Source organism: Arachis ipaensis, chromosome B10 (assembly GCF_059453495.1).
Source record: "Arachis ipaensis isolate K30076 ecotype BB chromosome B10, ASM5945349v1, whole genome shotgun sequence".
Classification (NCBI taxonomy): Eukaryota; Viridiplantae; Streptophyta; class Magnoliopsida; order Fabales; family Fabaceae; genus Arachis; species Arachis ipaensis.
The window spans coordinates 134,164,359-134,189,347 of record NC_142435.1 but is presented as its reverse complement, the minus strand read 5'-3'; the positions used below and the strand labels follow the sequence as shown (position 1 = coordinate 134,189,347).

The 24,989-nt window shown below is 35.7% G+C and overlaps 2 protein-coding genes and 1 pseudogene across 4 annotated transcripts; all 3 read left to right on the top strand.

Annotated features, from left to right (window-relative positions):
* Positions 1 to 86: 86 nt before the first annotated feature.
* Positions 87 to 7,308, top strand: SEC22 (Synaptobrevin family protein). 3 transcript variants are annotated; one of them, XM_088483482.1, is made up of 7 exons: positions 87 to 201; positions 3,149 to 3,343; positions 4,503 to 4,729; positions 5,226 to 5,386; positions 5,493 to 5,639; positions 6,255 to 6,331; positions 6,783 to 7,308. In XM_088483482.1, exons 3-7 carry the CDS (start codon positions 4,542 to 4,544, stop codon positions 6,864 to 6,866), a joined length of 657 nt encoding a protein of 218 aa, XP_088339608.1. In that variant the 5' UTR covers positions 87 to 201; positions 3,149 to 3,343; positions 4,503 to 4,541; the 3' UTR covers positions 6,867 to 7,308. The 3 variants fall into 3 exon arrangements, with proteins under 3 accessions (XP_088339608.1, XP_016181202.1, XP_016181203.1); XM_016325717.3 differs by lacking the exon at positions 87 to 201 and adding an exon at positions 3,537 to 3,583 and having other exon boundaries at positions 3,108 to 3,343; XM_016325716.3 differs by lacking the exon at positions 87 to 201 and having other exon boundaries at positions 3,084 to 3,343.
* Positions 7,309 to 10,917: 3,609 nt separating this feature from the next.
* LOC148581793 (uncharacterized) lies at positions 10,918 to 11,664 on the top strand (annotated as a pseudogene).
* A 511-nt stretch (positions 11,665 to 12,175) lies between these two features.
* UGT89B1 (UDP-glucosyl transferase 89B1) lies at positions 12,176 to 14,110 on the top strand. The gene has a single exon (XM_016325903.3). The coding sequence runs from the start codon at positions 12,442 to 12,444 to the stop codon at positions 13,885 to 13,887; it is 1,446 nt and encodes a 481-aa protein (XP_016181389.1). The 5' UTR covers positions 12,176 to 12,441; the 3' UTR covers positions 13,888 to 14,110.
* The last annotated feature ends 10,879 nt before the right edge of the window (positions 14,111 to 24,989 follow it).

Genomic DNA, 24,989 nt, shown 5'->3' with positions numbered 1-24,989 from the left:
TCAATATGTTATTTATTTTTTTAACTCAACATACACAACTATAAATCTAAACTTTTTTTTGACATCCTCAATCATAGAAAAAATACAGCCAAATCCAAAACCCAATTTATAAAACGAGAAAACAAAAGAAGAAAAAAAAGCTCAAAAAACAAAAAAACGAACACAAAATTGAAGAAAAGTCCCCCGAGTGGCTCTCTTATTGTTTAGAGTTTTAAAACCCCATTAAAAATTCATTTTAATCTGATATTAATTAAATTAAACATATATGTATTGGTAGGATCATTAAACAATTAATATTTACTAAAAAAATTAACTTTTTCGTGAAACTATAAACACATTAATTATAACCTTCAATTTATATTTCCAATAAATGACAATTATGATTACTATTAAAAATTTAACATTATAAGAATATCTCATTCTATTATTATATAAATTAAACAATTAATACATACTAAGAAAATTAATTTATTTCCGTATTTTATCTTTTGTGTAACACAAATTAAGTTCTCTATATATGGTGCATTTACTTTCAATAATTTATGCATCAACTTAAAATTTATATTTGTATAATTGTACACATAATTTATGCATCACGCTTTATTTTGATTTTTCTAACTTTACTTTATAATTTAATTTTAATATATGAATATCTAAAATGTAAAATAGAAAGTTATCCAACAGTATGCCTATAATAACGTTAGCGATAATAACTAAAATTATATTTTGATTAATTTGATAAATTATAATAAATAAATTTGGTCGCATAAATAATTATATTTTTTGTCAATATATTGTTGCTAACTTTTTTTATTTTGTTTATTCATCATATTAATTTTAATCTGAGGTGCTCTTTATTAATTTAATATATTTTGAGATATCAAATAGTTAGAAGAAGTTAATAATTTTGATTTTTTTTTTCAATTAACAAATAATTTGAGATTAAGTTTGTTAGTTTGATATTAATCTAAAGAGCTATTAAGTTTAGAGTTCAATCCAGTAAAATTACTCTAAACATTCAATTTTATTACTAATTATAATATCATTTGTTATTTGACTAGTTGTTCATTTATATAAATTAGTCACTAACTTTGACAAAAGGTATTTTAATATTTAAAAACAATTACAAAAGTATTTAAATATTTGATACGAATATAATTGGATTGACAAAAAATTTGTCAAAAGTTTAGGTGATCTGATCTAATTATCTTTTAGGTCCAAAACCCATATAATCATATTAGATTGGTTTTGGACGGGTAATCGATTACCTATACCTGTGAACACCCTTAATTAGTGAATTAGAATTAAATTTCTATAAAAAAAAAAAAAAGATAAAGTAAAGGGAAAAACATCTACAACGAAAAAAAAAAGAATAAAAAAAAAAAATAGGTGAATGGTGGTTGAAGTAAGATTACGATTAGAAAAAAATTATATAAATTTTATATTTTTATTTTTTTAATATGTAAGGTAATTAAGTCAGTTTGGGTTTGCAGAATCTTAAATTTGATATCCAAACCAATTAAGGTGGGATATAATCAGTAAAATTTCATTTGATATGCTCGTCGGGTACAAAATTTAATATAATTAGGTCAGATCGATTGGATTTTAACTTTATTGAATTTGGTACAGAAAAGACCTAATTACAAGATAGATTTAAAATAGTGTAAGAAATCAATTAAAAACTTTTAAACTATAAATACTTAACTACAAATTTAGTGAAAGAGTAAAGTATCGTTTTTGTCCCCAACGTTCTGGGTAAATCATATTTGTATTCCTAACGTTTAAATCGTCCTATTTGTATTCCTAACATTTGTAAAAGTGATTCAATATTATCCTGCCGTCAATTACACATCATGAACGCTTTAGTTTAAGTTTTAAAAATCTCTTTTTGAAGTTAGAATACAAATGCCTGGGATAGAATCGATGATCTACTCCGAAAAATAGCTCATCAAATGTTGAAACTAATTCCTACAACATTTACATAATTCACTTTTCTACGGACATAATTGAATCTAAATACAAATAATGGGTATAATATTAAAATCGAACATATCCAAGTGAGATCAAATTGAGAATGAATACATCCAAGTGAGAATAATTGAAAAATATAATCTAATTTGTTAGTATAATCGATAGTAGGATAACATTGAATCACTTTTATAAATGTTAAGGATACAAATAGGACGATTTAAACGTTAGGGACACAAATAGGACTTATCCCAAATGTTGGGGACAAAAACAATACTTTACTCTTTAGTGAAATTATAAAAGCTGACAAGGTAATTTAACCTTAAATGAATACTAAATAATGTATTTAGATCTATTATAACCAAATACAAATTTCTTCTTTTAAATTAATAAAACAACCTTAATTGTATAACTAGTATTTTTGTCATTTTAAAATATCTAAAAGTATATCGTAATCTTTTTAAAATTAAATTTAAATTTTAACATTATAATTTAATTAAACAACAATAATCTTAAAAGAATATTTTAGTCTTTTTAAAATTAATCTTAAATAGTATATTTTTATTTTTTTTTAATATCTAGAACAAATTTCTAATTTTTAAAGCACTTGAAAAGATCATTAATACTAAATAGATATTTTAGACTTTCAAATTTTAATGTTACTCTTTAAAAAGAGTATTTTTATCTTTTTAAATTTAATATAAATTTTTTATTTTTAAAATAATTAAATAACTCTAATCTTAAAAGAGTATTTTACTATTTTTGTCTTTTTAAAATTTATTACAAACTTATTTTACTTTTTCTGAAATTAAATTAAATTTTCAGTTACTTTTAAATGATATTTTAATCTTTTCATATTAATTCTAAAAGAATATTTTTGTTTTTTTTTTATTTTTTAACTTTTTATTTTTTTATAATTTTATGATAATCTAATATCAAATCAAAATAAAGTAATGTAATCTGATTTAGTAATGGTCTAGATTTTTTTTATCGCACAAAAACATTGAAAACCCTTAGCCCAAATTGATTTGTTTTTAGTATACTAGCCCAGTAGCCCAATACAAAAATAAATGCAAATAATAATGATAAAAACAAATAAAATACAACTTTATTACTTATTTTGTTTGGGGAGTTTCAATACTCCAAAAGTTGTAAGGAGCATTTAATCGGGTCCCCTGAGACACGTAGTCACGGAGAGAGAGTGTAGAAAGAAAGAAAGAAAGAAAGAAAGAGGACCCTAATTCCACAAACAGAGAAGAGAAAGACACTCGCAGCGGTGGCACCGGCGCATTCCCAGTCGGAATTAGCATTTTGCGGCGGCGATCTCTTCCTCTCCGTCTCTCTCCCTCTCGAGCCAGTTCCACCACGTTTTCTGGTATGCAAAAGGAAAAAAAAAACCAATCGTGCTTTCTCTCCAATTACACCATTGTTGTGTAATTTGATTGGTTTCGTGATTTCTTTTCCTTTTTTTTTTTTTTAAATCCAATATGAATATTCAGCTTTTGCAACGATTCTGCTTGCTTTGATCATATAAGCGGTATCTTATTTAGGATTAACTTTATGAACAGGGACAGATCCAGGATCTGATGTCAATTTTGGGGCCAAAATTACAAATGTAGTTGCTGATTCATTAATATTTCCATCATTTCGAATTTGTGTGTATAGTCTGCAATGAGCATCTAGTAGGGTATTACTTTATTTGGGTAACAAAAATGTAAGTTATTAAGCCAACAAGGTAACAACTGAACAAAAATCTAATGGACCTTAGGTCGCTATAGGGCTATCTCTTTCAGAAATTCTATGGAGCCCATTAGGTGAAGCTCATGAAGTAGCACATTTTTTTAGCATGATATCTCTTAGATCACTAGTGGTAATAACTAATAAGTGGTATCATTTGTTTAATTCATGTCTCTTTTGGTTTGAATTGAGGTAGTGAGTGAGAACTTGTAGTGCGGCAAATCACAGTGGGGATTGTTGCATTCTCTGGTGTATTGCATTGCATTTGTGCTTGAGTTCCATCTTTATTATCAATTTGTGTCTAGTGTTTAACAGGATGCAAAACACAATACATATTTGTTACTTCTAATTTTAGGCCAAAAAAGACCTATCTTTCACAGACAGGTTGTCAGTTTGAGGAAAGACAACATCCTTTTTAAAATTTCAATTGTTCATATCTTTTTTCTTTTTTTTTTTTTGAAAAAGAAAAACTTACATACTTATATATTCTTTTATATTTATATTTTGTGTTTATTAATTATAATGCCTAGTGTTTAACACATTAAACAGAATCATTTTAACTATTTTCACTTAATTGTTTATCTATTTAATTTAAACTTAAGTTTGATTGAATTGTCATGAAAATAGAATCCTAAAACAATTCAGGAAGAAGTGTTTTTATAAATTGATGAATTTTTTCTTCCAACATTTAGCTGTTTTTGCTTAAGAAAAGGGCCACCCGCTCTTGTTGGACCCTTCTCTAGCCTTTAACATGAACCAACTTTAGTTTGTGACCATCTTTCATATTTATGGTGCAGTGTATTTTGGATTTGTTACAAAGGTATAGACTGTAAAAGATGGTGAAGTTGACTATGATTGCCCGTGTCACTGACGGCCTTCCACTAGCTGAAGGACTGGATGATGGTCGCGATCTTAAAGATGCTGAATTCTACAAACAGCAAGTTAAGGCTTTATTTAAGAATCTCTCAAGAGGGCACAATGAGGCGTCGAGGATGTCAATTGAAACTGGCCCTTATGTCTTCCAGTATCCTTCTCTTTATATATTTGATAATGTCATGATTGTACTGTGGTTATTAGTAAGGAGTTCTTTGGTTATTCTGTATCTCTCTGCTTTTACATTACCTTATGCATCTTGTAAACGAATGTAATAATATGCTTCTCACTGATAATTTTCATCATTATCAATGATGATATCAGACACAATAACAAGCAAGGTGTAGTTTATTAGGGTCATGGAAATATCTGTAGTTTGATATTGCTTTTGGTTAACATGCTCTTATCTTTGAGATAATATTAGGCTTCCTATTCACAAACATGATTTGCTTGGCTTGGTACCACTTCCTTTACTCGTGTTTATTTCTATATTTATAGCTGCAAATTGTTCGGTCTGATGCTTTAGAATAAGCTGGAGTCTGTTTTATTTATAATAGGATTTTCGTATTAGTTATATTTGTTTATAATTTATGTGAACTTCGTTTGAAATAATTTCATACCCAAAGTTGGCCTTGACAGATCTTTAGTTATATAATAGAAGGACGTGTATGTTACTTGACAATGTGTGATCGTGCATACCCTAAGAAACTAGCTTTTCAATATCTTGAAGAGCTAAGGAACGAGTTTGAGCGTGTTAATGGATCTCAAATTGAAACTGCTGCCAGACCTTATGCCTTCATTAAGTTTGGTAGATATCTGTTTCTATCATGTCATGTATCATTTGTACTTCTTTCTTACTACTCTGGTGTTTACGTTCCCCTTTTTTTTTGCCCTTTCCTTTTAAATGTGAACAGACACATTTATACAGAAAACAAAGAAACTTTACCAGGATACCCATACACAGCGCAATATTTCAAAGTTGAATGATGAACTCTATGAAGTCCACCAGATAATGACTCGAAATGTGCAGGAAGTTCTTGGTGTTGGCGAACAATTGGACCGTAAGATACTTCTCTTAGTTTAATTTTAATGTTGGCTTTTTATCTTTGAATTGCTTGGTCTGCTACATCTGGGTAACTAAATTTACATTACTAGCCTTGTTTTGTTGACTAGAATATGAAAGTTGGGGCCTTTATTATATGTTCGTCAAATGTAGCTAGGCTTTCTACGTGGTTAAATTTTTTCAGTTATATATTTATTTCAATGAAGCCACTTCTTTGGAGCTGTCATGATCTTTTCTGACCGTAAATTGTGATACTTATTACGAATGTCCAAATGATTGGCATTTCACAGATATTTGTCTCTATTCTCAGTTGATCTTATTGGTATGTTAAGCCTGGTTTAAAAGTCTTTTAGATTTATAGTAGAATGTGTTGTAAGACCCTTGACTGGGGAAGTAATAGAGATGACATAATCAATGATACAAACACTAAGTTAGTTTTATTTGGCTTCCACTGCTTGTGATTTTTCTCAAAAATCTCTGCTAAAATTTCATAGTTCTACTCTTCTTCCTTTCCTTATATATGATTTTCTCATATATCCTCTTCATATGTGTATGTTTGTACTTTATGATATATATGCTGTTTTTAATTCCATGTGATAATTTCATCATGCAGAGGTCAGCCAAATGTCCAGCCGTTTATCATCAGAATCCCGCATGTATGCTGATAAGGCTAGGGATTTAAATCGACAGGTTGGTCATATTTTGTTTTTGAGAATCATGCACGCTATTTGATGATTTTCGTACTGTAGACTTTGATGCATGTTAGGTTTCTGATGCTATCTTGCTGGTTTTACACTGAGTGGTTTTATAAATTTTATAGAACCTTGCAGTATGCTCAGATTTTGTAATAGAGCATTAGAGCTATCTTGCTGAAATATAATAATACTGATCAGAGTTTAAGACCCTTTTCTTTGGATGATAGTTCTTTACTGTTAGGTGGGATATACAGATGTTAAATTGTTCTGTTATAAATTTGGAACTTTTAGTTTTGAACTGTTCCTCAATTGCATTATTGCCTTTGATTATGTAAAACTTTTCTCATGGTGCTGGTTTCGGTATATATCTTAACCCATTGTTTTTCTCTTTTTTAGATCATTGAGTATAGATAGAATTATAATTTGAAATCAAATCTCCATTGTAGGCTCTAATTCGGAAGTGGGCTCCTGTTGCTATTGTTTTCGGAGTTGTCTTCGTCCTTTTCTGGCTCAAAAACAAACTTTGGTGATCAAGCACAGTATATTAGGTTTTAAACCCAGGATTTTGCTGCGCTGTGGCTTCTTGCTTTTCACACATGATTGTCAAGACTTGCACAGATCGGTGAGAAACTCTTATATGTGTAGATGATGCCTACTTGTGTGGACACTCAGTTTAGGATAAAAGAAAAGAAAGAAAAAGAAAAAGAAAAGAAGGGATTATCGTGTTTGTTACGTCAGGCTAACTGGAACAGGAATCTTCTAGCCTTATGTTATTGTTAAGTAGTAAAGATATGAGAAACTTGAGGTCCTTGTGGATGCATATAGATATTTCTTTAGTATTTTCAGGATTATTCTGTCGATGAGTTACATTGATCCATTCGCTTTAGATGTCTACATTGACATTGCAGATGATTTTGAATTACATTTATGATTTCAATTACTTATATATAATAAGGCGTGGATCCATCAGAAGAGGTCAATCTATCAAAAACTAGAAGCAAAGAAGGGAACCTCCTTATAGAATTGTTAAAGTATTCGGTCGTTAGATTTTCCGGCCTCGTCATATGAAAGGTTTAGATTAAATCCGAAAGTAGTTCATTAGATTCACAACTTTTATCATTTTAGTATCTTATTTAAAATTTTTTATATTGGTCTCGGAGATCCAGTTTTGAGTATCATAATAGTCCCAGGATTCTTTCTAATACTAAATCAGCAAACTAAGTGCTGAGCTAACTTTGTCTTGTCACACTAGACACGGGATTGTACAACGTTGTTTTGTTTTGGTGTTTAAACAAGGCAACAATGAGAAGACGAAGAAGAGTTTATATGATGTACATATAGTAAATTAATTTTGAATTTGAGGGTGAAAGTCTTTAAATCTCAAAGACTACTATTAAAATTTAGTCGAAAGGTTTACTTGACATCATATCAATGACATCATATCAAAGGCTGTCCGGGTTTATATTTTGTTTGATGCCGTTGGCTTGACAGTTGACGTCACTTTTAGCAAACTAAGGAAGCTAAAGTGTAAACTTCAAGTTTAACATGATGGCCTGCGTAATCTCCATGAGATAGAAACATGTTCATGACTTGATTAGTGTATTGTCTTTGATAAAGTACCATACTAGCATCATGTCCAATACTTTTTTTTTAATATAAAATAGCATATCAGCATGTTTAGAAAAGGACAGGTATGCAATGGTAGGTTAAATTTATATGATAATATAATTTCAAAGACTATCTTAATAAATAAATTATTTATTAGATAATTTTAACCAACTCTTTTAAGTTTTTTATTTAAACTTTTTTTCTCGCTTCCCGTGATATACGTTTTTTTTTTTGGTGACTTCCCGTGATATACGTTTAAAATGTTGATTGACTTCCGAAAATATTAGCTATTTTTTCTATCTAAAAATAATAATGATTTGAGCTCCTTTTTTCAAAATAAATAAATTTGAAGCCACACTTTTGGTAGGCTAAATATATATAATTTAGTTTTAATATATTTACAGTATAAATAATTTTATACAATAATAACTTTTTAAGTAATGAATTTAAAAAATAATTTTTTACTAATATAATAATATATAATTAGTTATCTATATAATTTTTTTTACTACAATGCATAAAAATTAAGTGACATAATTTAACTTTAAATGTTACATGATATAATTTCCTTTTTATAAATATTTTTTATGTAAAGTAATTATTTTCATATAATAAAAATAAAAACATTTAAATAATGTTTTATATTTAAAACATTTAAATATAAATTAATTATTATTTAAAAAGTATAGAGAAAAACACCCATAAAAATAAGGGCAATTTACTATAATAAATAAAATGGAAACCAATTTTACCAGAATGCACAAAATGAAAAATGGATACCAAAATGCATTTTTCGCATAATTTATGTAAACCGCGACAGGGGTCCTGCGGTTTATAGAATACAAGTAATCCGCTATAGGGGTGTCGCGGATTACGTGCAAGGAGAATTGATCATAAACCGCGATAGGGGTGTTGCGGTTTACGTGTGGGCGTGAATTGTGCGTAAACCGCGAGAGGGGTGTAGCGGTTTATGCATTACTATAAATACGCTGAAGGGGTCTCGCGGATTACATTTATCTTGGAAGAAAAAGTATTATAGAGAGAGAAGTAGTGATTTTCTAGAGAGAGGAATAAAGAGAAAAGTGGTTGAGTTGAGTTGAGATCGGAGCCGGGACCATGGCGGAGGCACGCAATCTATACAGGCTCAACGGCGTTACGCACGTGGCTGGGAGCATAAATGAAATGGTTAGCATTATAATTTTTAGTTAATGTATTTTGTATAATGTTGTTCGGATTTTTCGTTGTTTTGGTTATTTTTAGTTTCGTTATTGTTAGTTAATGTATTTAAATTTAGATTTAAATTATTATTTTAATCGTTTATGTCTTTCATTGAATTTTGTTATTAGAAAATAGGAAGTGTATGTTACCAGTTTAAACTTTAAAATTGTAGTTATGTGGTAGATGACTATAAATTACTGTTGGATTTTTTTATATGTTTGGTTTATTCTGTGACATGTTCCAGCCGACTAGGTGTATATATAGTGTCCGAAGGCAGCAGAACATGCCTCTGCATGACAGGATCATACCATATCTGGAGAGGACCGGTTTGTACCACCTGGCGAGGCTCAACGCCAGGTGGTTCTGGTTGGACGAGCCCTTAGTCAGTGCTTTCACTGAGAGATAGCGTCCTGAGACGCATACCTTTCATATGCCCTTTGGAGAGTGCACTATCACGTTGCAGAATGTAGCATACCAGTTGGGACTGCCCGTGGATGGTTTACCTGTATCCGGGTGCCTTACTGATTTTGAGAAGTTTATGGAAGAAGGCAGACCAGCGTGGGAGTGGTTTGAGGAACTGTTTGGCGAGCTGCCACCACAGAATAAGGTGAAGCAGTATACAGTTCACTTCACCTGGTTTCATGAGAGGTTCAGGGTGCTGCCAGATGATGCTACGGAGGAGACCGTACGCATATATGCACGGGCTTATATTATGATGCTGCTTTCCACTTAGTTGTTCGGTGACAAGAGTAGAAACCGGGTTTATATACGGTGGTTTCCCTTTGTGGCGAGACTTGATGATATGGGCAGTTATAGCTGGGGGTCGGCAGCGTTGGCCTGGCTATATCGATGCATGTGTCGGGTGGCCAATAGAAACGTGACGAACTTGGCAGGCCACCTGCAGCTACTGCAGTCATGGATTTTCTAGCGGTTTTCTAGCCTCAGGCCGCGGGGTTTCGACACATATTCCTTCCCATTGGCATCTAGGTATACATATTTGTATAGTTATGCTTGAGACTGTAACTTTTTTTTATTATGGTTATACTTGTTAACTTTCTATAACGTCTTTTACGTTTAGGTGGGCCACATATCTGCCTTCATCCGACCGCAAGGAGGAGAGAGTCATCCAGTGTCGCCTAGCGTTGGACCGATTAGGCGATCGAGATGTAAGTTTATTCATTTTCTTTCAATTTTTATGTAGTACTTGACTATATATTTGTTAGTTAATTTGTTCTGTCAATTTTGATTTAGTACTTAACTAATTAATGTATTCTGTCAATATCTGTAGATTGTTTGGGAGCCTTATGCTTCGCTCGACGTGATGGCTGTTGTTCATCCATAGATTCTCACCGAGGAGCACAGTCGGTTATGGCGTACATGTACTTGCTTGATATACTTCGCCGTCATTGAGTGGCACTAGGTGGATAGGGTGCTGCCACAGTTGGGTGGCGTTCGGCACGAGCCTGAGTCGGTATCGAACATTGATTGGCTCCATGCCAAGGATGTGAGGAGTGGGGACAGATGGTTCGCGAGCTACTACCAGGTATGGCACCTTAGTTGACAGAACAGGTTCGATGCTGTCCTGAGTATCCCCGGGTGCCTAATCCCGGGCCGTCCGCAGACTTCCTGCCGTGGTGGTACAGAGTGGCTCTTAGGTTTCTGTCACCAGATTCCTTGATTGTCGATCCTAGGGCCGAGGAGATCTCACAGGATGTTGTTCAGAGAGGGTCGTCACAAGCTCCTCCGAGGGTACCCATGCCAAACATGCCAAATAACAAGCGCGTCGAGCGGCGACGACGCGTTGGTACCCGGGCTACAGACCAGGAGTGGCGATGGCTGGATGACATGATTCAGGATGACAGATCCGGTGGCGACAGAGTCGGACATGCCGATCACCGTGTTCGGGGTGGCCGTCCTCAGCGTCGGGGTGGTTCATCAGGGGGCACATCTGCTGGTCCTGGTGATAGACCCGCTGAGCATGCAACGGCGGAGACCTAGGAGGTTCCTCTTACACATGTTTCCAGCTCCCAGATATACCACGACATCCATGGCCAGATATATGATGACCTGGCGGGTCCGACTTTCACGATGGATATGGACCACGAGGTTGGGAGTTCACAGTTCTATTCCGACTTTGCATATCTCATCCGGGATGACGGCCCTCCGCATTTTCAGCAGCAGACCCCACAGGATCAGGTGCTTGAGACCCAGCCCCAGATGGACGTTGCGCAGGGGTACCGCCCAGATATGGATGATATGCAGCGGTACCAGCCGCAGATGTCTGACCCTCATGGATTCCAGCCCCAGCTACATGTAGACCTGAATGAGTCTGCTGGTAGTCCGTATGATAGTTGGTTGGGCATGGGAGGGACGCCTGCATCTGCATATGCGCGTGGGCATGCTGGTCGATCCTCCAGCACAGCAGCACCAGAGGCCCACCAGAGTGAGACGGGCCGCTCGATGTGGTACAGGGTCGCATCTCCTGGACGCATTTGGACATGACTCTGTCGACGAGGATGAGAATAGGCAGGGGCCGTAGCTTACTATTTTATGTTTCCATTGATGATATCTATGTATGTCGGATTTACCATGTACTTTTGTATTATATGTGTTTGTACTTAGTTTATTTCCATTGAATTAGGTGTATGTAATGTATGTTTTTTTGTTAACCACACACTTTGTTTTATGTTTATGTAAATTGTATACTAATGCATAAACCGCTACATCTCTCTCGCAGTTTATGTACAATTCACGCCTACACGTAAATTGCGACACTCCTGTTGCAGTTTATGATCAGTTCTCCACATAATCTGCGACACTCTTATAGCAGATTACGTGTATTTTATAAACCACGAGACCTCTGTCGCGATTTACATAAATTACGAAAAATGTATTTTAGTATCCATTTTTCATTTTGTGCATTATGATAAAATTGGTTTAGGGTTCATTATAGTAAATTGGTTACATAAAATTGGTTCCATTTTATTCATTATAGTAAATTGCTCTAAAAATAAGTAATCATTAAAATAATTTAAAATCCTTTCGTCGCTAAGATAGTTTGTCCTTAGCAGTTAGCTGGGGGTGAGGGTAGGTAAGCAAGCCTGTTAAGTCTTGCAACGCCCACGATGGATGACTTCTTAGTTCTTAACTTCTTATACTTTTGACACTTTGACTCATAAACGGCGTACTTCATATCAACTTCACTGTCTCTTCTTAGTTAGTATTACTTATGATATAGTTTACCAAGTTGGGAAACACCCTTCTGGCCTCAATTCAACCATGAACGGTCCAAACGGCAACAACCCACCACCACCCCACATCCTGGTGGTTCCGTTCCCATCACAGGGCCACATGATACCCCTCTTAGACCTAACCCACAAGCTAGCCTCCACCGACACCGCCATCACCATCACCATTCTCACCACCCCAAAGAACCTCACCTTCCTCGACCCTCTCCTCTCTTCTTTCTCAGCCATCATCCACCCCTTGGTCCTCCCCTTACCTTCCCACCCATCCCTCCCTCCGGGCGTAGAAAACTCCAAAGGCATGCCAACCTCCGTGCCTTCCCTCATGCTTTCTTTCTCCAACCTCTACAACCCTCTCCTCCACTGGTTCCACTCCCACCCTTCCCCTCCTCAACTCATCATCTCCGACATGTTCTCCGGCTGGACTCAAAACCTCGCCACCCACCTCAACATTCGCAGAATCGTCTTTTCCCCTTCTGGATCCTTCGCTCTCTCCGCCATATACTTCCTCTGGGCCCATGTCCCCAACCGCCAAAACCCTAACGATCAAAACGAACTCGTTTCCTTCCACACCCTCCCGAATTCCCCAAAATACCCCTGGTGGCAGGTCTCGCCGTTGTTCCGAAGATATGCATCGGGTGTCCCCGGTTCGGAGCATTTTAGGGATTGGTTCCTCGCGAACATAGCCAGTTGGGGACTCGTTATTAACTCGTTCAACGAGTTGGAGAAGCCATATCTTGAACACCTAAAGAAGGAGCTTCGCCATGATCGCGTTTGGGCGGTTGGACCGTTACTTCCAGATCCGGAAGGCCTAAACCAAAAGAACTCGTCGTTTATCTCAGAAAGAGGAGGAACTAGTTCTGTTCCCATAAACGACGTCGTTTCGTGGCTTGATAAGCGAAACCGCCGCGAGGTGGTGTATTTGTGTTTTGGAAGCCAGGTTGTGCTTTCGGTGGAACAGACAGTCGCGATTGGTTCAGCTTTGGAGAAAAGTGGGGTCCACTTCGTGTGGTCGGTAAAAGAAGGTGGGGATGATCGGTGCGTTGATTTCATGTCTGGGTTTGAGGACAGGATGGCTGGGAGGGGTTTAGTTATAAGGGGTTGGGCCCCGCAAGTTGTGATACTCAGACACGTGGCGGTTGGGGCGTTTGTCAGTCACTGCGGGTGGAACTCGGTGATGGAATCGGTCGTTGCCGGTGTGCCGGTGCTGGCGTGGCCTATGTCTGCGGACCAATTTGTGGATGCTACGCTGCTTGTGGAGGAGTTGAAGGTGGCCAAGACGGTGTGTGAAGGGGACAGAGCAGTTCCTGACTCGGATGAGTTTGCCCGAGTTTTGGCGGAGACGGTGAATGTACGCGATAACCCGGAGGCAACTCGGGCGCTGAAGCTTCGGGAAGCGGCGCTTCAGTCTATTCGAGAAGGGGGAAGCTCTGAGAAGGATTTGAGGAGCTTGGTTGGGAAAATTCATAGCTTGGTTTAATTTTTCCTTTTTTTTTTTAAAGAAAAAATAAGCTTTGCTGAAAAATGTTTTAAAAACATTAATGGTAAAGAAATGAAAAATAAGAAAATTGAAATTGATATTCCACAAGCTTGACTGTTCGAAGCTCCACCATCAAATAAGGCTAGGGATCTAAATCGACAGGTTGGTCATATTTTTTTTTCCGTGAATCATGCACAATATATGATGAATTTCGTATTATAGATTTTGAGGCTGTTAGGCTTTTGATGCTATCTTGCTGGCTTTTTTTTGGGGGTTGACTGGTTTTATCGTAGAGGATTAGTTAGAGCTATCTTGCTGAAGTATAATAAATATGGAATTTTAGTTTTGAACTGTTTGTTCCTCAATTGCATTGCCTTTGAGCCTTTGGTTATGTAACTTTTTTTTTTCTCGTGGTGGTGGTTTCAGTTTATTTCTTTGCCCATTGTATTACATAACTGAGAGGCTAGTTGGCAGTAGTAGTAGTTCAGTAGTGTAGTTAGTAGGCAGAATTAACATGCAAGTTGTTATTGAGTTAGTTATGTGGCAGTTAGTGACAGTTAAGTAGTTGGAAGATATTTATCACGTATACTAATTGCAGAGTAGTAAAGCTCTATATATACTCAGCTAGCTTATGGTAGAATGTGTGGTGAGCAACTCCTATATGTGCAGATGATGCCTACTTGTAGGGGTGGCAGCGGGGCGGGTAAGGGCGGGTTTTTGCTCTACCCGACCCCGTCCCGCCGTACAACAATCCGCATAGAACCTGCCCCGCCTCTACCCGCGGGTAGTAAAACGTTGAACCCTAACCCGCCCCGCCCTTACCCATTCCTATAATTATTAAAATCTAATAAATAAAATTAAATTTCAAAATTTATATAACCATTATCACATACATAACATAAATTAAAGTAAAAATTTAAATATGATACAATATTATTAATTATTTACTAATTATTTTACATATATTATATATATATAGCGGGGTGGGTAGGGGCGGGTATTACCTAAATCCGACCCGCCCCGCCCCTCTTAAAAACCCGTCCCGCTAAAAACCCGTCCCGGTACGGGGCGAGGTGGATACTCGCGGATTCGGGTGGTATTACCATCCCTACCTACTTGTGGAGACATCTTCTTCTGATGGAGCACTTCATTCAGAACATAATAAAGAATTAAACACACTCAACAAGAACGGAAGAAGATCTGGAAATATTATTACCCTATTCGAGTTAGGGAAGTTCCAAGGCTATTCTCCACTTATTTCTCTGTAATAGTAAATTATTATCCCCCTTACAATATGATGCAGGAGTATATATTTGTATGTTTGTGTTAGTCTAGTTTAGCATATGCTATTATATTGTATTATGAGTTAGTCCCACATTGTTTAAGTCATAAAAGTTTTTTCCTTCTTTACTAGTATAAATATGCATATGCATATGTATCTTTTTTACTTATCAAGTTGAATTGATTGTGTTATATATTAAATAAGTTGGCTTAGTCAATCAAATTCTTTGAGAATAAGAGGTGCATCAAAGTGGGTTATTAGCTATTTTCATGATAGTGGAGTTGGGAAATGGATCCTCTCCATTTTTTTTTTCATTGGAGAGAATAAAGTGTGATCTCTTACCTTTAATTCTAAGTAAAACCAAAAATTAATAAGAGAGAGGGAACAATAAATGATGAGATCAAACACTGAAAACTATCCAATTTTTTTCTCATTGAAAAAGATCCACTCCAGTAGAGTTGTTAATCTTACTTAAATTGGTGACTATGGCCCCCTTGGGTAAAAAATGGCAACGGTCCCCATGGAGCCCCCTCCTCCATTATCTCATTCCCCTTCATGGGTAAGACTTGGGTACCATAAACATAATTTAACCAACAAACATTATCTCCAGCGCGAAATTTTCCTAGGACGGGGATAGGGACAAAATTTTCTCGAGGCATGGTGGCGAATTTTTCTTACGGGAATGGGGGACAAAATTTTTTGCAGCTGCGGAGATTCGAGCGGGGATTTCTGTCCCCACATTTTTTGAATATATTAAATTATTTAGACACACTTAGTTTATTTCTCACTTTGGTTTTTTAGTCATTTCCGAATATATATAAGTGAGAACGCTAATCCCTTTTCCCTCTCACTAGCGTCGCTCACCCAGTCACCCTCACCCCTGTCCTCACGACACCCCTTTCTGTGTTCTCTCCATCCTTTCTACACCTAACCAGGCACCTCCGAACACCTTCCTCGTCATTGTTCGTCTCACCTCGCCGTCCCACTCACCGCGCAATCACCGGGCACAACGGCGTTCTCTTTCCCGGCGCTTTTCTCTGTCCCCTCACGGTGCCATCTCCGCATCACGCCATTTCCCCTCCACACCGCTCTGTTTCCTGCCTCGCCATGGCGTTCCCGCAACTTGTGGAAAGCAGCTGCCGAAGCGTCCCCTAATTCGTGGAAAGAACTCATCGTTGCGTCCCCTAACTCCTCCAACGAAGTCGCCGTCGCATTCCCCCACTACAGCAGCCAGTTATCCGTCCTCTTCCTCCTCCTCCACTTTCACCTGATTTCAGGTTTGATGCTCCTTTTTCCTGTTTGTTTTTTTTTTTTTTTAGCTTTTTTGTTTTTTTTTTACACAGGATTTATAATTAATTAATTATGAAACAGTTAGGGTTTGATAACCTCCTTTTTATAATCTTTGTTATGCGTTCTCTGAATAATCTGTTTTATTATGTCTTTTTTTGTTGATTTATTGCAGTTTATAATTTATCTTCCTTTGTATATTATACATTAGGCTTATATTCCTCTTCTGCAAAATAGCAAGTTCCACTTTTTTCCAGGAAAAAACATTGTTGATTGCTGCTGGATCTATGCTGTCAAGGTTTGCTAGATGATTAAATAGATTATCTTAAGTCCTTTTAGATGCTAATGTTAGAATAAATAATTTTATTATCCCAAATCATCCATATTAAATCATCAAAAATATATCATATTATAATGCGGAAGCGTACCTGAATTCATAAACATGAATCATACGATCGGAAGAGTTTGGATCTTGTGGTTCTTTCGATCTTCCTCAATCAAAGCCTTCTGTATTCCTAGGAGGCTGAACTGCAACTCTTGATGGGGAAAGAGTAACAAAGGCGGCTTTGGTATATTGGGGACTGAAACCCTGAAGGTCTATTTATATTTGAGCATGGCACCCATTAAACCCTTAAGCCCAAATAAAATAGTATCTAAAGCCCAAAAGATAATATATCTAAAATCCAAAAAGATAATTATCTAAGGAACAAAAGATAATATCCGATTTATTCTCATTTAATTCCAAATCAAAAGTAATAATGACTTATTCAATTAGCATTTAAAACAATAAATGAGATCATCATTATATAAGTCATTTAATTTGAAATAGCATAATTTGTGATTATAATTAATATATGTATTGCCCACAAATAAGTTAGGAAATCAAATAATTTCCTAACAATCTCCCACTTGGGCTATACATATATTATTTCTTGACATAATCACATCTTTATAAACTTTATGCGCGCATCTGAATGCTATTTCTCTCATTACTTTAACAATCTGGTCCGTTTCATACATTAGATATGGAACTACCGCAGCTTTTATCACATTAAATGTCGTGACTAAACCACGCCAATCACCATCCTAATATACTCAACGACATAGATCAAATTTGGATGAGTAATATGGAAATTACATGCCAAGTGATCTCATGCATGTCTATTTCCAGTTGGTCCAACTTTATTGAGATCAAACACAATACAAATATTGCAAAATGAACATTTCACATAACATGAAATAAACCATCAACTTAATTCTGCAGAAAATAACTCAATATCTGTCATAGGACATATAGCATAAACTCCCACTAAACCAAGACATCACAACTATTGACACCCATCCGAGCAGTGTGCTCATGAAAGACTTTAGGGATCAATCCCTTGGTTAATGGGTCTGCTAGCATATACTCTGTTCCTATATGTTCTATGAAAATCTGTTTTTCTTAAACTTTCTCCTTAACAACTAAGAACTTGATGTCTGTATGCTTCGATTTTGTCAAGCTCTTATTGTTATTGGAGTATAGTACTGCTGACTTATTGTCACAAAATATCTTTAATGGCCTTTCAATGTCATCTACTATATGAAGCTTAGTGACAAAGTTTCGCAACCATATGCCATGAAATCGGAATTAGAGTACCTAATGATCTCCAATTTTTCTGATCTTCGATAAATAAGCATGTAATTTTTTGTTCTCTTTAAATAACGCATTACGCGTTTAACAGCTATCCAATGATCCATGCCCGGATTGCTCAAGTATTTACCCAACACTCCTACTATAAATGATATATCGGGATGTGCGCAAACTTAAGCATACATTAAATTCCCTAGTGCTGATGCATAAGGTTTATCATACATTGCTGTCTTCTCAAAATCATTTTTGGGGCATTGCTTGAGACTAAACTTGTCTCCTTTAGCTACGGGTGTGTCCATTGGTCTACAAATTTTCATGCCATATCTATTTAAAATCTTTTCGATATAGTTCTTTTGTGATAATCCAAGAATACCTTGAGGGCGATCTCTTAGTATCTCGATTCCTAATACAAAAGAGGCATCACCAAGATCTTTCATTTCGAATTTGTTCGATAGAAATTTCTTAGTTTCATGCAACAAGCCTATATCGTTGCTGGCAAGTAGAATGTCATCAACATATAAGACCAAAAAGATATATTTACTCCCACTGAACTTGCGGTATACACATTCATCTATAATATTTACCTCAAAACCATGAGGTAATGACTTAATTAAACTTGTGATACCATTAACGGGAAGCTTGTTTGAGACCATAGATGAATTTTCTCCTTTTTCTATTGGATCTCCTTAATGACACTTCTTGAGGTTGTTGAGCTTGCTGTATGGGTTGGGGTTGATGAGGATTCTCATCATTTTCTTATACTGTAGCAGTATCTCGAGCAACAACAATATTCTCATTGTTCTCTTATACTGTAACTGGATCTACAGTAGGATTCTCATTTTGCTCTTGTACTATAACTGTATCTTGAACAACAATAGGCACAAGGACCTGATCATTGTCAGTTACAGAATCCTCATCAAAAGCAACATTCCTAATATTTCCTTCCCCCCAAACTCAACATCCTCAAGAAATCTCGCATTTTCCGTCTCAAAAATAGACCTTGATGCAGGAATGTAAAACTTGTACCCCGTGAACGCTCAGCGTAACCAACAGAGTAGCAACTAATTGTCCTTGAGTCCAATTTTCTTTCATGCGGCCTATAAGGTCGCGCCTCAGCTGGACATCCCCAAATATGCAAATGCTTTATACTGGGCCTTTTCCCAGTCCAAATTTCATATGGGGTTTTGTTAACTGCTTTGCTTAGCACCCTATTAAGGATGTACACTGCGGTTTTTAAGACTTCTCCCTGGAGTGATTTAGGCAAGGAAGAATAACTAATCATACTTCTCACCATGTCTTTAAGAGTTCGGTTCCTTCGCTCTGCAACACCATTTATGCTAGGTTTGCCTGGCATGGTGTATTGCGGAACAATACCACACTCCTCTAGAAAAAGAGCAAAAGGCCCGAGACGTTGCTCACCTGAACCATCATATCTTCCGTAGTGTTCACCACCACGATCAGATTTGACAGCTTTAATTTTCTTTCCAAGTTGAAGTTCAACTTCAGCTTTGAAAAAACATCCAAGGCTTGGGACTTTTCATGAATTAAATATAGATACCCGTGACGAGAGTAATCATCTATGAACGTAATAAAGTACCGTTGTCCATTCCAAGAGACAGTAGGGAATGGGCCACATATATCGGTATGTATCAATTCTAAGATATCTTTAGCTCTCTCGGCACCTAATTTCCTTTCGTTTGTCCTTTTTCCCTTTATGCACTCAATGCAGACTTCAAAGTCCGCCAAATTTAGGGGTCCGAGAATTCCATCCGACACGAGCCTCTGAATTCTCTGTTTAGAGATGTGGTCTAGGTGTTTGTGCCATAATGATGCCGAATTCTCATTCAGTTTTTGTTTTGTACCCGTTTGCAGTATTTCATTATTATAGGAATTTAAGTCAAGCCTACATAGATTATCCATCAAATGACCAGAGCAAATATTATTCGAATTATAGAAGAGACTGACTTTATTGTCTCCGAACGAACAAAAATAACCTGATTTGTCCAAACGAGAAACAGAAACCAAATCCCGTCTAAATGACGGTACATAAAATGTCTCTAATAAATCCAAGTAAAATCCACTCGTGGAACATAATCTAAAGGTTCCTATAGCTTCGACTGCAACTATATTGCCATCTGCCACGTAGATGTATCTTTCAGCATCACTTGGCGGTCGGCTCCACAGGCAACCCTGCATAGTGACACTTACATGAGTAGTAGCAGTAGAATCTACCCACCAAGTATCAACAGGTGCATAACTTAAACTAGCCTCAGAACAAACGAAAGTAAGAATTATACCCTTCTTTACACGCCAAGTGGCATATTTGGTACAATCCTTCTTCATGTGTCCCACCTTCTTACAGAAGAAACAGGTTGAAACTTGATCCTGTTTCTTAGCCTTTTTCTGCTGAGAAGGCGCATCCGCAGTAGTATCATGCTTTCTTTTATACTGAGAAGATAAAGCCATGTGAGCACTGAATTTCTTAGTAAAGAATTTCTCAATATCCTTTAGGAACTGTTTGGCATCTTTATCCTCAGTATTTGAGCCCCGAAACGCCTCAGGAATTGAGCGTTTCATGATCATAATGCTCATTCGATTGGATCTCTCCCACTTCTCTATTTTAACCTCATTGAGATTTTCCGGAGTGGAAGTGGGTTTCTCCTCTCGAAGAGCTATATCCAGATCCATACAACCGAGGACAATCTCCACGGTATCCTTCCAAACTTTAAAGTTTGAACCATTCAGCATAGGAATACTGCTAATTTGCGCAGAAACATTGGTAGCTAAAGCCATAGTTTCTGGATTAGAACAAAAAAAAAAAAAAAGAACATGCAGTAAATATTAGTTAATTAATGGGTAAAAATCCATATTGAGATATCCAGCACAACATTAATTTTCAATCTTTGGATAGAAAAATTAACTGTAAGTGATACTCTCATTACAGTAATCAAATATTGTCAAAATTCCTGTCACACATTAAGCCTTTCTTTGGACCGACTTAATGCGCACATGGAAACTTAAATTTCGCAACCTATTTATTACCGCATATATTTTCTATTAATTGGCCAAACAATAACCTTCCTTTGGGCCGATTATTGACCGCATAATTAATAGAAAATAAACAAAAGTGTGCAATGCTTATTATTTAGCAAACAACAAACTTCCTTTGGGCCGATTATTGTCCGCATAAATAATAAGCATTACTTTATTCTTAATTTGTTACCCAAACATATATTTACTATTAATATGTGTATGTAATTCGGCCAAATATAGACCTTCCTTTGGGCCGACCAATATTCGCATGAATTACATAACACCATATTCCTTATGTTTTGAATAAATCAATTTTTACAAAAGAGGCTACTTTGGTAGCATAATGTTCAATCAATTTATTCTAAAATCAAATCTTTATAAAATATGTGGGTATAATAATCCAAATTGTTACTAATTTTCTTATGTAACAATTTAAAAGAATATTTAAATCACAAAAGGATTTAAATCTTAATAGTATTTTTTCAGACCTTAAAAAAAATAATTATAACTGAATATATGTGCCAAATAAATTCTTGATCCATTAAAATTAAAATTAATCATTATAAAAATTAAATGGCAAATCGATCTCATATAATATATCTATACATATATATACTTTAATGGATAACCAAACAATGATAATGTTGATCAACATATATATACTTACTAGCACTTCTATACACACACATAGAAAATTCATGATGCGCATAAGTAAACATACTAATATATATATATATATATATATATGCACGACAGAAACTATTTTACGAAGCGTGCAGCGATTTTATATGTAACGTAAATCGTGCATATGTATATATATTGATTTAATAAAATTAAATATTTTTGATGATTAAATTATGGATGGCTCTGATACCACTTGTTAGAATAAATAATTTTATTATCCCAGATCATCCATATTAAATCATCAAAAATATATCATATTATAATGCGGAAGTGTACCTGAATTCATAAACATGAATCATACGATCGGAAGAGTTTGGATCTTGTGGTTCTTTCGATCTTCCTCAATCAAAGCCTTCTGTATTCCTAGGAAGCTGAACTGCAACTCTTTTGATGGGGAAAGAGTAACAAAGGCGGCTTTGGTATATTGGGGACCGAAACCCTGAAGGTCTATTTATATTTGAGCATGGCACCCATTAAACCCTTAAGTCCAAATAAAATAGTATCTAAAGCCCAAAAGATAATATATCTAAAATCCAAAAAGATAATTATCTAAGGAACAAAAGATAATATCCGGTTTTATTCTCATTTAATTCCAAATCAAAAGTAATAATGACTTATTCAATTAGTATTTAAAACAATAAATGAGATCATCATTATATAAGTCATTTAATTTGAAATAGCATAATTTGTGATTATAATTAATATATGTATTGCCCACAAATAAGTTAGGAAATCAAATAATTTCCTAACAGCTAAGGGATATACATAGACCTGTGCTCTAGATTACAGAGATACTTGGTGCTTATTGTTGTAAGCATGTGGTCCATATTACTTTTTGGGTAGAACATGCTCATATTTTAAGGAGGATTATTTGGCTGACCAACTAATTTAGGATATGATATTCGGTTTCTTAACAGATATGTGTAAAGATGTTTCTCATAATTTTATGGTGCTGGTGTTTTCTCTTGCTATTGAGGATGTATTATCTTCCACTTTTCTTATTATATCCTTCTATTGTTTTGATTACTTTATTACCCAAAAATGAATAATAGTTGTTGTCTGGGTCTACGACAATTAGTCATCATCTCCCATATTCTGTACAAATGCTTGTGGATAGAAGTTTTAGCACAGTTATTTGGTATTAAAGTTCAATTTCATGTCAAATTTAACTCTCATAAATTGTTGATTTATATAAATTCTAATTTTTTGAGATTATGAGATGGATACGGGGAATTTAGGAGTTTAGGTAATTATTTTTTTATTATGTCAAATTTTTATTTAATATATGGTATTCTTGTTTATGATGTATGTTAATATATTCATATTTGTGTTATTTTAACAGAGAACATGGAGTTGTATGTTGGAAGTTATATTTTGACAATAAAAAAAATATTTGATGTTGAAGACTTTTATGGCTTTCTTTTAGAATGAAAGTTATATTTTAAGATTTTGTTTTATGGATTATGATTTGTTATTTGTATTTCTGGACTTGTAAGTTGTAATCTTGGATAAGATATGTTTGTGTGTTGTAATAATGTTTTGTGTTTTTTTTTATTTTTTAAAAATTTTTACTATTATTTTCATATAAATGTTCGATATGATTTTTATATAAATGTTCAATATAATGTTTTGTGTTTTGTGTTTTGTTTTTTGGATTATGATTTTTACTATCCCAATCTTCTAATCTTTCTGCAAATTCTTTCTCAACATCCTCCTTGTCTTTAGATGTCTCATCTTTTGATTTTTCAGTCACAGTTGGCTTAACAGGACAAACAATATCACCAGTCATATAACGTCAGAGTTTTCGCCCTTTAAGAAATCCTTGCATAGCTTTAACCCAATGAGCATAGTTAGAGCCATTAAGGATAACGGGAATAGGCTGAAAATCATCCAGTTTTTCCATAATAGCATAAACAAAGATAAAAAAAAGAGAAGAAACTGCAAATTTGGGGTAGAAAACAAGAAAATGGAGGACAAAAATGGAAAGAGCTCACCAAAAAATCTTAAGAAAGGTCCCACTGCCTACCACGTCAGCTGTCACATTAGCAGGGTAAGCCACGTGGCAACACATGATAGGAGAAGGGAGACGCGTTAGTACTGACGCAGACAGGGAGTTGGCATACAGGTCGGAAAGGCAGGCTAGGTCGGGTTCGTCGCGGGCGGGAGCGGGTCCGCGTGTGTTGCTGGCTTCGACATGTGGCGCTGTCTGGTGCTGTTGATCCTGGGCGTGGATCCAACGGTGCTGGATGGCGTCTAGAGAGATGAGAACATGAAGCAGACACCAGTCTTCAGGCGGCCATAAGGGCGCGTCCGATGGCAGTCTGGAGGCGTTGAAATCTTGACGACAAGACAAACACGCTGATGACGGCGGTGACGAACCAAAGAGTCGAGAAAAGTTCGAAAAATGAGGGCAAAGAGCACTGCCAGAAGAGAAAAACAAAGAGACTATGAACGAATTTTCATAGAAAAAAAAAAGAACTTATGCTCTTGATACCATATTAGAAACAAGAGACTAAACTGGAGAAATGTTGGTGTTATTGATTATGTCTCAAAGGTACAATGTACAAGGATATTTATAGGTGTTAGAAGAATCAAAGCAATAAAAACATACAATCTTACAATTAATATACAAATATGCTATATAAATATAAATGATACTAATTGATCTAAATTAATTTTAATTTATACTCTAACAAAGAGAAATGAGTTATGTTCTAATAAACAACGTCGTTTCGTGGCTTGATAAGCGAAACCGCCACGAGGTGGTGTATTTGTGTTTTGGAAGCCAGGTAATTCGGTGGAACAGACACTTGCGATTAGTTCCATTTTGCATGGTCAGTTAAAGGAGGAGGGAATAATCGGTGCGTTGATTTCATGTCTGGGTTTGAGGATCGAATGGCTGGGAGGGGTTTAGTGACAAGGGGATGGCCCTTGCAGGTTGCGATACTCAGACACGTGGCGTTGGGGCGTTTGTGAGTCATTGCGGGTGAACTCATGATGGAATCAGTGGTTGCTGGTGTATCTATACTGGCGTGGCCTATGTTTGTGGACCAATTTGTGGATGCTACTATGCTTGTGGAGGAGTTGAAGGTGGCCAAGAAGGTGTGGGAAGGGGAGAGAGCGGTTCCTGACTCGGATGAGTTTGCCCGAGTTTTAGCTGAGTTGGTTAGTGGACGCGGTGAA

Bases quoted from the DNA above. Each gene is read 5' to 3' on its own strand.
- SEC22 (XM_088483482.1), top strand. From the start codon at position 4,542: ATGGTGAAGTTGACTATGATTGCCCGTGTCACTGACGGCCTTCCACTA. The intron at 4,730-5,225 runs GTATCCTTCTCT...ACAGATCTTTAG, and splicing joins ACTGGCCCTTATGTCTTCCA to TTATATAATAGAAGGACGTG. The intron at 6,332-6,782 runs GTTGGTCATATT...TCTCCATTGTAG, and splicing joins CTAGGGATTTAAATCGACAG to GCTCTAATTCGGAAGTGGGC.
- UGT89B1 (XM_016325903.3), top strand. From the start codon at position 12,442: ATGAACGGTCCAAACGGCAACAACCCACCACCACCCCACATCCTGGTG.